Source organism: Pogoniulus pusillus, chromosome 23, assembly GCF_015220805.1.
Source record: "Pogoniulus pusillus isolate bPogPus1 chromosome 23, bPogPus1.pri, whole genome shotgun sequence".
Lineage (NCBI taxonomy): Eukaryota > Metazoa > Chordata > Aves > Piciformes > Lybiidae > Pogoniulus > Pogoniulus pusillus.
The window spans coordinates 6,967,900-6,980,974 of record NC_087286.1 but is presented as its reverse complement, the minus strand read 5'-3'; the positions used below and the strand labels follow the sequence as shown (position 1 = coordinate 6,980,974).

Below are 13,075 nucleotides of genomic sequence, written 5' to 3'. Positions count from 1 at the left end.
TCAAGGTGTCCCCCAACCCCTACAGGCTGGGGCCAGAGTGGCTGAGAGCAGCCAGGCAGAGAGGGCCCTGGGGGTGCTGGCAGAGAGGAGCTGAAGATGAGGCAGCAGTGTGCCCAGGTGGGCAGGAGAGCAAATGGCATCCTGGGCTGGCTCAGGAGCAGTGTGGGCAGCAGGACAAGGGAGGTGATTCTGCCCCTGGGCTCAGCACTGCTCAGGCCACAGCTTGAGTGCTGTGTCCAGTTCTGGGCTCTTCAAGAGAGATGTTGCAGTGCTGGAAGGTGTCCACAGGAGGGCGACAAAGCTGTGAGGGGCCTGGAGCACAGCCCTGTGAGGAGAGGCTGAGGGAGCTGGGGGTGTGCAGCCTGCAGAAGAGGAGGCTCAGGGCAGAGCTCATTGCTGTCTGCAACTCCCTGAAGGGAGGCTGTGGCCAGGTGGGGTTGTGCTCTTCTGCCAGGCAACCAGCACCAGAAGAAGGGGACACAGTCTCAAGCTGTGCCAGGACAGGTCTGGGCTGGATGTTGTTAGGAAGTTGTTGTCAGAGAGAGTGATTGGCATTGGAATGGGCTGCCCAGGGAGGTGGTGGAGTCACTGTGCCTGGAGGTGTTGAAGCCAAGCCTGACTGGGGCACTTAGTGCCATGGTCTGGTTGCTTGGGCAGGGCTGGGTGCTAGGTTGGACTGGATGATCTTGGAGGTCTCTTCCAACCTGGCTGATTCTGCAATTCTATGATTCTTAATACTAGAGCATCCTTCTTTGCCCTTCTCAGGTGGCTTCTGATCCAGCAGTCTGAGATCATCAGGTTTCCACGTGCAGCCACCACACATTGTGGTTGTTGGAGATGTTTTTAATGGGTTCATAGGATCACAGCATGGTTTGGCTTGGAAGGGACCTTTCAGACCATCCAATTCCAACCCTCTTTCTTGCCATGGGCAGGGACACTTCCCACTAGACCAGGTTGCTTAAGGCTACATCCCACTTGGCCTTGAGCACCTCCAGGGCAAGAGGCATCCACACCCTCCCTGGGCAACCTGTCTCACTACCCTCACTGGAAAGAATTCATCAGTGTTCTGTTGGAATTTTTGGTGGTTGATTCTGGTCAATAGATCTGTTTGTGCAAGAGCTTCCACTGTCACTGACCAAGTCAGACATGGAGGTGTGAGCTTGCCCTCCACTGACTTTGGAAGCTAGCAGACTTAAATCAACTGAAAAACCCAAGAGATCAACCTTCTGCAGCTGTTCTGCTCTCTGGCCCTGAGACTGAGCACAAAGAGAAACCTTTGGTGTGAGGCTGCCCAAGATAGATTGTGGAGTCTCCTTGTCTGGAGAGGTTCCAAAGCCACCTGGACATTGTCATCTTAGGCATGCTGCTGTGGGTGCCCATGCCTTAGCCAAGGAAGTTGGACTGGATGATCTCCAGAGGTCCCTTTCAACCCCTGTGATTGTTGGAGCTCCTAATGACCATGCTGAAGTGCTACCTCCTGTTCTCCATTGACAAGAGCATTGGTGTTGAGCACCTTCCAACATGTAGTCCTTCCTAAAAGCAGGACATAGGCAATTGTACAACCCCTGGAATGCCAAAGAGGACCATTTTGGGTGATTTTTGTGCTTCTCCCTCTCCTGTTTCAGAGTTATGCCCAACCAGGTCTCCAGTACATCCAGGGCCAGCAGATCTACACAGCTCATCCACAGGGAGTCATAGTGCAGCCACCAACAGCAGTAACCACCATTGTTGCAGCTGGCCAACCTCAGCCCATCCAGCAGGTATGGTCTGAATGGGTCTGAAGGGATGGGGAGCATTTTGTCTGCATCTGCTTGGGGGTTTTGTCATTCTTTGTGGCTTCTGAGTTCTGGGGAGGTCATGCTGGTACCAGGTGCAGGAGTTTCCCACCTGGCAGCATGCTGGTACCCTTTGAGATGCTGCTCTCCAGCCTGCATGTGGACATGAGGGACATGAGGCACATGTTGAGAAGCTTTTGACTCCAAATATTGTCATGATAGGACAAGAAGTGGCTCCAGGTTGCACTAGGGGAAGTTTAGGTTGGACATGAGGGACAATTTCTTCCCCTAAGGTTATCAAGGCCTGGCCCATCTGCTCAAGGCAGTGGTTGGGTCTCCATCCCAGGAGGGGTTTCACAGCCATGGAGGTGTGATGCTGAGGGCCCAAGTTCAATGGTGACCTGGCAGTGCTATGTCAGTGGTTGGACTCCATGATCATAAAGGTGTTTTCCAGCCTGGCTGATTCTGTGGCTCTCTGTACTCAAGGTTTGCAGAAGGCTGTGAATGGGTGGGCACATGGGAGCTCCATGACCTGCTTTGGCCACTGAAGCCCTTCCACCATGGAGGATTCAAGCACGTGGGTGGCAAAGTGGCTGCATTATAAGCTCAGGGTGGTTTTGAGGGGGTGCTTGGGGCCTCTCATGAAGAAATAAAGAAAGTTACTGTCCTCATCACTTCTTGGACCAACACTAATGTCCCTTTTTAGGTATTACCTTCAACAAAGTCTTTGTTATGGGGTAAGGAGCTGCTCTGATCACCCAAATAACCAATCACATCTTTCTCTGCACCCTCTTTGTGCTATTTTCAGCCAGAGCTTGTGGTCACCAATAACCTCCTGGACTTGCCTCCACCATCACCTCCAAAACCCAAAACGATTGTCCTCCCACCCAACTGGAAAACAGCCAGAGACCCAGAGGGGAAAATCTACTACTACCATGTGGTAACCAGGTGAGAGTGGTCAGGAGGTGAATGTGACAGTGAGGGTGGTGACTGCTTCAGGGTTGGAGTTTGTTGGCTCAAGTGAAGGAGCTGGGTGGAAGAGAAGTGGACGTTCAGCTCTCCTGTCTCACTGGGTGCTGCTGGTTGGGATAGAGGCTGAGATTGCTGAAAACCTTTCCTTCACTCTCATAAATGTGGCTTGGGGCTTGAGCCAAAAGCCATGGAGATGTGGTGCTGAGGGCCATGGTTTAGTGGTGACCTGGCAGTGCTGGGGTAAGGCTTGGACTCCATGAGCTGAAAGGTCTCTTCCATCCCAAACTATTCTGTGATTCTATGTTTGGTGGAGACCACAGGTCCTGGCTGAAGGGACAATTGATAACCAAGTACTGATTGCTTTTAAGAGGGTGATGGTGGTCTCTTTGTCTGTCTTCTTTCAGGCAAACCCAGTGGGACCCTCCAACCTGGGACAGCCCAGGCGATGACGCCAGCCTTGAACACGAAGCTGAAATGGACCTGGGGACCCCAACGTACGATGAAAACCCCATGAAGGTAGGTGTGGGGCTCAGCAAGGGAACCTCAACCATATCACCTCTTGGACAGGCCATGGGGATAATTCAGCAAGCACTGGGGCTGTTGCTGAGGTTGGTGTGGACTTGGGGGGATGATGGCAGAACAGAAATGGCCCAAGATAAGCCAGAGTGACCATACTCACTGTGTGACACGTTCTGCTGCTTGCGAGTGCTGCAGTGTCCATCACTCAAAGGTAGTGCCTGCAAGCACAGAGCTGCTCTCCAAATGGGCTCGATTGCCAGTGAGGTCCCTTTTTGGCCCCATCTACTGCAGTGCTCACTGAGAGGGAGCTTGGTTGAGCTTCCTTGGAGGACACAGATGACATCAGTTTAACTTTCCAGCTCTACCAGCTCTTGCAAGACAGGGAGGCCTTCTGGCGGCTCTCTTCAGCTGCCTTAAAGGTGGTTGGAGCCAGGTGAGGGTTGGTCTCTTCTCCCGAGGGACAGGACAAGAAGAAATGGCCCCAAGTTGCCCCAGGGGAGGTTTAGGTTGGACACAAGGAACAATCTCTTCCATTTGAGGGTTGTCAAGGCCTGTGCCAGGCTGCCTAGGGGAAGTGGTGGAGTCCCCATCCCTGCACTTCATCTTTCCATCGGGCAATTGTTTGTGTCCAGCTTAAACCTCCCCTGGAGCAGCTTGGGGCCATTTCCTCTTCTCTTATAACAATAGGTCTAAAACCACCCCCAAACATGTCTGATGCCCACATCCGGACTGGAGAGCAGCATCTCACAGGGTCCCAGCACGCTGCTGCATGGGAATCTCCTCCACAACACCCAGGAACATCCCACTTTGCTGCCATCACCTTTCCCGTGGGATTTGCAGGGTTAACCCAACCCCTGTAGCACCTGCTTCAGCCCAGGGTTCCTGGCAAGTTCAAGTCAACCATGTTACTCACTCGTGAGATAGTTTTGGCCCTGGATTGGCATCACACCTGCCCTGCTGGCATCTCCTGGTCATCTGGGAGCTTCTGCAGGCAAAGGAGCAACCAGTCACAGCAGTGGGAGGATTTGCCCTGGGGCTTGCTGGGTTGGGCAGTGCTCAGTGACCTCGGTGTTGGCCAAAACTTCACTTCATTGTGCTCAGTAAAGCACCATAAATATCTCAGGCAGCTTTGTGATTGCTCCAGATGAGTCAGGCTGGAAGAACAACAAATATTCCTCATTTCCCTCTTTTCTGCCTTCATGGGAAGGGTTTGTCCTGAGTTGAACCTGGTTTATCTTCACTTGCTTCTGGGTTTGGGCTGCTGTTGAAGTGAAAGCCTGGTTATCAAGCAGAGCTTCAGGCTTTGAGATGAGGTCTTATTAAGGTGGGGTAGCCATAAACAGAGTCCTCATGGAGGGGATTTGTTGCTGTAGCTCCTGATGGTCTCCTGGAGTGCATGAAGAAGTATGCGGCCAGCAGGTCAAGGGAGGTTCTCCTTCCTCTCTGCTCTGAGAACTGATGACACGAGGCTGGTAAAAATAAGGGGTACTAGGAGGAGACCACAGCAAGCTCAGAGCCCATGATGGCTCTGCTTGCCTATGGACCTCTGCTTGTGCCACCAGTGGCCACAGCTGCAAATGTTAGTGTTTATAAACCAGATCTAGAGCTCCATCTCTTAGGGCACGAAGAGGAGTGCAGGCAGCAGGTCAGGGAGGTTCTCCTCCCCTTCTGCTCTGCCCTACTGAGGCCACATCTGGAGAAATGGATCCAGTTCTGGGCTCCCCAGCCCAAGAGAGACAGGGAACTACTGGAGAGAGTTCAGTGGAGGCTGGGAAGCTGCTGAAGGGCCTGGAGCATCTCTGTGAGGAGGAAAGGCTGAGAGCCCTGGGGCTGTTGAGCCTGGAGAAGAGCAGACCCAGAGGGGATCTCCTCAATGCCCAGCAAGAGCTAAAGAGATCATGTGGGGCAAGAGACTGGGGCCAGGCTCTTATCAGTGGTGTCCAGTGACAGCACAAGGGGCAGTGGGCACAAAGTGGAACCCAGGAGGTTCCACCTGAACAGGAGGATAAAGTTCTTTGTTGTGAGGGTGCTGCAGCCCTGTGCCAGGCTGCCCAGAGAGGTTGTGGAGTCTGCTTGTGTGGAGAGATTCTGACCCCCCGGGCATTGTGCTGCTGGGCAAGCTGCTGTGGGTGCCCTGCTTTAGCAGGAGGGGTTGGACTGGATGATCTCCAGAGATCTTTTCCAGCCTCACCGTGCTGGGATCCTGTCTCAGTGGTGCCTGCAGCTGCAGACACCTCCCAGATGGACACCAGCCCTGCAGCTTTGGCTGACCTCACAACCAGCTGATTTCACTCCAGAGCTTTCTATCTTCCTCCTCTGGGTCAGGATCACCTGAAGGTTGGGGTTTTTTTTTCCACTCGTGGCAATAACACAGAATTCCCTCCATGGTCTTAGCTCCCACCCCACTGCCTCCACCCTCAAATTCCAAGCACATTCCTTGGATTTTTTTACCCTCCTCCCCACCCTGCACCTTTTCCGAGAGGGATTAAAGCGGCCAGCATCTCAGCTCTGGCTATCCAGCAGCTGCTGCTGCTATTCCTGGTGTCCTGTGGCCCTGGGCCACCACTTGTTGGGGTAAAATGTCTCTTTTCTTCCCTCCTCCACTCTTCTGAGCATCATCTGCTCCCTTCTTGATACCCTTAAAGCTCCAGTGTCACCATGGCTGGTGGCAGCAGTGGCTGAGCTCGCCCAGGGCTCACAGGTGTTGTGTTAGCTTTGATGGAAAGGCACAGGAGGTGAAGCTGTGCTCCTAGTGTCCTTTTACATCCCAGCTGGAATCAGAGACTGCTTTGGGTTGGGACCTTACAGATCATCTAGTTCCACCCCCACTGTATGGGCAGAGACACCTTCCACTAGACCAGATTGCTCAAGGCCCCATCCAGCCTGGCCTTGAATAGGCACAGGGAGGAGACATCCACAGCGTCCCTGGGCAACCTGTTCCCAGACTCTGTCCTGCTTTTTCCCTTGGAAAAGGGGCTTCATGAGAGGGTGGCCCACTCAGGGAGGGTGGCTGTGATGTTGGGCTGGATGCTGAAGGATTTTCATCCTTTTACTATGGGAAAGCCTTGAATTTATGGTGGGAAAAGCCTGGATTTATGATATCTCTACCCATCAGCACCTCCCAGAGAGCGTGGAAAGGTCAGTGGCAGCAGCAAAACAGATCCCAGCAGCTTTACCCCGGGCAGAGGCTCCTCAGTATTTCCCAGCACATTTGGCTGCTTGCTTCCCTCCCACCAGCAGCTCCATCCCAGGCTGGCTGTCCACCTTCACCAGCTGCTCCATCCCCCTCCTCTCCTGCAGGCTGTCTGCATAAAGCAGGGAGGCTGGGAAATGGGAATGACCCCAAAACTCTCCTGGTTTTGGTGTCTTTTCCTGTGTTGATGGGCGGCACAGCTGCGGAGAGTGGGAATGCTTGGGAAGGGCTCAGAGGGAAGCACTGTGGTCACCTCAAGGAACCTGAAGTTCTTCCAGGAGAAGGATTTAGTGCTAAAATAAAGATGGATTTTAACATAAGGAGAAATCAGCAGCTCTGCACAAGCAGCAGCTTAGAAACCTCATTTCTGGTTCTCTCCCCATCTTCATAGAATCCCCACAGCCCCCAAATCCCAGCATGGTGGGGGCTGGAAGGGACCTCTGGAGATCATCTAGTCCAATCCCCTTGCTAAAGCTTTGGAGTCTTTCCAGAGGAGACTCCCAAAACCTCTCTAGGCAGCCTGGGCTTGGCAATGCTGACAAGGTTTTGGTGAAGGAGGAGTCATCATTGGTGGGAGAAAAGCTTGATGAAGGAGAAGGGATTGGCGATGGAGAAGAGGTCAGTGATAGAGAAAGACTTGGTGATGGAAAAGGGCTTGGTGAAGAGGGGTCAGCGATGGAGAAGCTGTCAGGGATGGAGAAGGGGTCTGTGGTGGAGAAGAGCATGGTGAGGGAGAGGTTGCTGATGGAGGAGAGGTCGTGATGGAGAAGGGCTTGGTGACAGAAGGTGGCAGGACTTGGTGACTCCTCCTGGCTGGGAGCCAGCCGGCAGCCATCTGCTCCCCATCAGCAGCCTTTTGATGTCTGCAGCCAGCGGTGGGCAGGGAGCGGCGAAGCTTTGATCTGCGGCCAGCAGCAGCTCCCTCGGGGCAGCCCTGGGCAATAAAACCTCCTCATCCTCAAGGAAACTGCTAGAAATTCCCATCAGATCCACTTTATCCTCCCCCAACTGTCTGTAGCTGAAGAGAAGCTCCCCTAGGACCAGTTCCCACCCTTTTCCAGCTTTTTTTTCCCCAAAAGAAAGAGGAGCAAGGAGCAGTCCCTCTGTCTCCCTAGGGGCTGTGATCCCAGCATGGAAGCATGGCTGGAGTGTGCTGGGAATGGGCTGGGGACTGCTGGGATTGGGCTGGAGAGTGTGCTGAGATCAGACTGGGATCAGGCTGGGAAGTGCCTAATGTAGGGTGGGGAACATGCCAGTATTGGGCTGGGAAGCTCACTGGGACTGGGCTGGGAAGAGTGCCTGGATCAGGATGGGAAGCATGCCTGCACTAGGCTGGAGATCATGCTGGCATTGGGCTGGGAAGCTCAACCCAGGACTGGACTGGGAAGTTCACTGGGACTGGGCTGGGAAGCTCACCACAACTGCCAGGATAGAACTCGGGAGCATACCAGCACTGAACTGGAGAGCTTCCTGGGATCAGAGTGGGAAGTGTGGTGGTGCTGTGCTGGAAGTTCACTAGGAGTGAGCTGGAAAGCTCACCAGGGCTGAGCTGAGAAGTGTTCCTTGGATTGAGCTGGAGTTGGCTGGGAAGCTAACTGGGAGCAGGCTAGGAAGCTTGCCCCAGGACTTGACTGGGAAGCTCACTGGCATAGGCCTGGGAAGCTTCTTGCTGGGAAGCAGCAAGCAGACTGTGGACTTTAAATGGAACTGGGCTGGGGAGCAAGTTGGGAAGCTCACTTGAGAGCAGGCTGGAAGCTCACTGGGTTGGGAATCTCTCTAGGACTGGGCTGGGAAGCTCACTTGAGAGCAGGCTGGAATCTTACTGGGACTGGACTGGGAATCTCACTGGGTTGGGAAGCTCACTTGAGAGCAGGCTGGAAGCTCACTGGAACTGGGCTGGGAAGCTCACTTGAGAGCAGGCTGGAAGCTCACTGGAACTGGGCTGGGAAGGCGACCAGGACTAAACTGGAAGCTCCCCAGGACCCAGTTGGGAAGCTCCCTGGGAACAAGCTGCAAAGCAGTGCCGTGTGGCAGGACTGCTGCCCTCGAGGTGGGGCCAGGATCAGGGATGGAGCCAGGGATATCCTTGCAGCATCCAACCCCATTGCTCCTTGTTTCTTCCCAGTCTTCCAAGAAGCCCAAGACGGCGGAAGCGGACACGTCGAGCGAGCTGGCCAAGAAGAGCAAGGAGGTGTTCAGGAAAGAGGTGATAGCTGCGGGGGGGCTGTCCCTGTCCTGGGGTGGGATGTGGGGCTGGGAAGGCGTGGGGGTGGGGTGGGTGCAGGGCCAGGCTGAGCGGATGTGCCCTGTCCCCCCCAGATGTCGCAGTTCATCGTGCAGTGCCTGAACCCCTACCGCAAGCCTGACTGCAAGGCTGGGCGCATCACCACCACCGAGGACTTCAAGCACCTGGCACGCAAGGTGGGCACCACGGAGGGATGGGAAGCACAACTGGGAGCAGGGAATGCCGCCTGGGATGGAGTGGTAGCCACTGATGTGGGATGGGAGCTGCTGTAGAGGGAATATTTGCCCGTATTTGGGGAGTATTAACCACTCTTGAGGGTATTGTTTGGGAATAGCAGGCACTGTTTAGGGAATAGCAGGCACTGTTTGGGAATAGCAGCCATTGTTTAGGGAATAGCAGCCAGTGTTTGGGAATAGCAGCCATTGTTTGGGAATAGCAGCCATTGTTTAGGGAATAGCAGCCAGTGTTTGGGAATAGCAGCCATTGTTTGGGAATAGCAGCCATTGTTTAGGGAATAGCAGCCATTGTTTGGGAATAGCAGCCATTGTTTGGGAATAACAGGCACTGTTTGTGAATAGCAGGCACTGTTTGGGAATAGCAGCCATTGTTTAGGGAATAGCAGCCAGTGTTTGGGAATAGCAGCCATTGTTTGGGAATAGCAGCCATTGTTTAGGGAATAGCAGCCATTGTTTAGGGAATAGCAGCCATTGTTTGGGAATAGCAGGCATTGTTTGGGAACAGCAGCCATTGTTTAGGGAATAGCAGCCATTGTTTGGGAATAGCAGCCATTGTTTAGGGAACAGCAGGCACTGTTTGGGAATAGCAGCCACTGTTTAGGGAACAGCAGGCACTGTTTGGGAATAGCAGCCACTGTTTAGGGAACAGCAGCCATTGTTTGGGAATAGCAGCCACTGTTTAGGGAACAGCAGGCATTGTTTGGGAATAGCAGCCATTGTTTAGGGAACAGCAGCCATTGTTTGGGAATAGCAGCCACTGTTTAGGGAACAGCAGGCACTGTTTGGGAATAGCAGCCACTGTTTAGGGAACAGCAGCCATTGTTTAGGGAATAGCAGCCACTGTTTAGGGAACAGCAGGCATTGTTTGGGAATAGCAGCCATTGTTTGGGAATAGCAGCCACTGTTTAGGGAACAGCAGCCATTGTTTAGGGAATAGCAGCCACTGTTTAGGGAACAGCAGGCATTGTTTGGGAATAGCAGCCACTGTTTAGGGAACAGCAGCCATTGTTTAGGGAATAGCAGCCACTGTTTAGGGAACAGCAGCCATTGTTTAGGGAATAGCAGCCATTGTTTAGGGAATAGCAGCCACTGTTTAGGGAACAGCAGCCATTGTTTAGGGAATAGCAGCCACTGTTTAGGGAACAGCAGCCATTGTTTAGGGAATAGCAGCCATTGTTTAGGGAATAGCAGCCATTGTTTAGGGAATAGCAGGCACTGTTTGGGAATAGCAGCCATTGTTTAGGGAACAGCAGCCATTGTTTAGGGAATAGCAGCCATTGTTTAGGGAATAGCAGGCACTGTTTGGGAATAGCAGCCACTGTTTAGGGAACAGCAGCCATTGTTTAGGGAATAGCAGGCACTGTTTGGGAATAGCAGCCACTGTTTAGGGAACAGCAGCCATTGTTTAGGGAACAGCAGCCATTGTTTAGGGAATAGCAGCCATTGTTTAGGGAATAGCAGGCACTGTTTAGGGAACGGCAGGCACTGTCTGGGGACTATCCAGGGACCAGAGGCAGATACTTTTGAGAGCAGCAGCGCAGCACCCTGAGGGCCCCTGCAGGGGCTGGATGTAGGGCATGGTGGGGCATGCTGTGGCTGAGGCCGTGGCTGAGGCCGTGCCTGCCGCCCCGCAGCTGACCCACGGCGTGATGAACAAGGAGCTCAAGTACTGCAAGACCCCCGAGGACCTGGAGTGCAACGAGAACGTCAAGCACAAGACCAAGGAGTACATCAAGAAGTACATGCAGAAGTTCGGGGCCATCTACAAGCCCAAAGAGGACACGGAGCTGGAGTGAGCTCCGCCGCCCCCAGCGCCGCCCCGCCCCGGCCCCGCCCTCTGCTGCGCCCCCGCCCGGGCAGCGCCTCCGGGGCTGTGTGAGTCCAGGAGGAGAAATAAACTCGGTCCTGACGGCCTGGAGGAGCTTTCTGCTGCTGGCCTCCGCCTGGGGCAGAGCCGGCCTTGGCTAGGCCCGGCCTGTGCTGGGCTTGGCCTCTGCTCCATCAACCTTGCTACGCCCGGGCCTGGACAGGCCTAGCTGGAGTAAGTCAGGCTTTGCTGGGCCTGGGCTTAGACAGGCCTAGCTGGAGTAAGTCAGACTTTGCTAGGCCTGGGCTTAGACAGGCCTAGCTGGAGTAAGTCAGACTTTGCTAGGCCTGGGCTTGGATGGGCCTAGTTGGAGTAAGTCAGACTTTGCTGGGCCCGAGCTTGGCCAGGCCTAATTGGAGTAAGTCAAACTTTGCTAGGTCTGGGCTTGTCTAGGCCAGTTTGAGTAAGTCAGACTTTGTTAGGCCTGGGCTTGGTTAGGCTAACCTTGCTGCCCCCCAAGCTTTGCTAGGCGCAGGCTTTGCCGGGCCTAGATTTGGCTAGGCCTGGGCTTTGCTAGGCCAAACTTTACAAGCCTGAGGCTTGGCTAGGCCTGGGTATTGCTAGGTTTGGGCTTTGTTAGGCCCATGCTTGGCTAGGCCTGGGCTTTGCTAAGCCAAACTTTACGAGCCCGAGGCTTGGCTAGGCCTGGGTATTGCTAGGTCTGAGCTTTGCTAGGCCCATGCTTGGCTAGGCCTGAGCTTTGCTAGGTCTGAGCTTTGTTAGGCCCATGCTTGGCTAGGCCTGGGCTTTGCTAAGCCAAACTTTACAAGCCCGAGGCTTGGCTAGGCCTGGGTATTGCTAGGTCTGAGCTTTGCTAGGCCCATGCTTGGCTAGGCCTGGGCTTTGCTAAGCCAAACTTTACGAGTCCGAGGCTTGGCTAGGCCTGGGTATTGCTAGGTCTGAGCTTTGCTAGGCCCATGCTTGGCTAGGCCTGGGCTTTGCTAGGTCTGAGCGTTGCTAGGCCCATGCTTGGCTAGGCCTGGGCTTTGCTAGGCCCAACTTTGCTAAGCCCAGGCTTTGCTAGGCCTGGACCATCGCTAGGCTCAGGCTTCTGCAGGCTGGGCTGCGCTAGGCTTGGCTTTCTAGGTCTGAGCTTCTCTAGGCCTGGGCTCGCTAGGCCGAGCTTTGCTAAGCCAGGCTTCCCCCCCTGCCTCCCTCCCTCCCTCCCCAGCAGCTCCCCCCGGCCGAGCCCTATATGATATTTTCTCTCCATCTCTGTGAATATTTTGGCTCCTTCGCCCCTGGGTCTCTGTCCCCTCCCTCCCAGCCCAGGCCGTGCCCATCCCACGGGAACACTTTGGCAGGATCAATGATTCCGGGAGTTGGTTATTATTAATTATTATTATTATTATTCATTTGGGGTTTTTTTTGGGGGGGGAGGGGGAGGGAAGGGGAGGAGCTACACTTCAGGTTCTTTTCTCCTTAGGGTTGGGTTTTTTCCTCTCTATTTCTGCTTTGGTTTTTTTCCCCCTCATTTTTGGGGCTTTTTGCCTTCATTTTGGATTTTTTTTAGCTTTCCTAATTCTCTTTCTCTTTCCTTCCTTCCTTTCCTTCCTTTCCTTCCTTCCTTCCTTCCCTTCCTTCCTTCCTTTCCTTCCTTTCCTTCCTTTCCTTCCTTTCCTTCCTTTCCTTCCTTTCCTACTTTCCTTCTTTCCTTCTTGAATTCTTTACTTCTTTCCTTCTTTCCTTCCTTCTCCCTTCCTTCCTTCCTCCCTCTTTCTTTCCTTCTTTCCTTCTTTCCTTCCTCCCTTCTTTCCTTCCTCCCTTCTTTCCTTCCTCCCTTCTTTCCTTCTCCTCCCTTCTTTCCTTCTCCTCCCTTCTTTCCTTCTCCTCCCTTCTTTCCTTCTCCTCCCTTCTTTCCTTCCTCCTTTCTTTCCTTCCTCCCTCTCTCTCTTCCTCCTCTTTTTTTCCCCCCCTTATTTTTTCCCCCTTTTTTTTTTAATCTTTCTGATTTTTTTCTTTTCCTCCTTTCTGATTTTTCTCATTTTTTTTCCTCCTTTCCCCCCCCCCTGCCTCATTTCTAATTTTTTCCTCTTCTTTGGTTTTTTTTTTGGTATGTTTTGTTTGGAGTTTTTTTCCCCTCTCATTTTCCCTCCTCCCTCATTTTTGTTTGTTTTTTTTTCCTCCTTAGTTGATTTTTTTTCTTATTTTTGGAGGTTTTTTTCCTCCTTAGTTGATTTTTTTTTCTTATTTTTGTTTTTTTTTTTCCCTCCTTAGTTGATTTTTTCCTCCTTATTTTTCTTTGGTTGTTTTTTTTTCTCCTTGTTT

At 53.1% G+C, this 13,075-nt stretch overlaps 1 protein-coding gene across 1 annotated transcript in view; it reads left to right on the top strand.

The window, feature by feature from the left end:
- The window catches only part of SETD2 (SET domain containing 2, histone lysine methyltransferase), a 65,667-nt gene extending 54,809 nt beyond the window's left edge, over positions 1–10,858 (top strand). Inside the window, exons 16-21 of the mRNA XM_064162422.1 lie at positions 1,626–1,760; positions 2,584–2,723; positions 3,152–3,263; positions 8,585–8,665; positions 8,779–8,880; positions 10,575–10,858. Coding sequence (XP_064018492.1) covers positions 1,626–1,760; positions 2,584–2,723; positions 3,152–3,263; positions 8,585–8,665; positions 8,779–8,880; positions 10,575–10,736 — 732 coding nt within the window. The 3' untranslated portion in view covers positions 10,737–10,858. The remainder of the gene's footprint in view (positions 1–1,625; positions 1,761–2,583; positions 2,724–3,151; positions 3,264–8,584; positions 8,666–8,778; positions 8,881–10,574) is intronic.
- Positions 10,859–13,075: the final 2,217 nt, after the last annotated feature.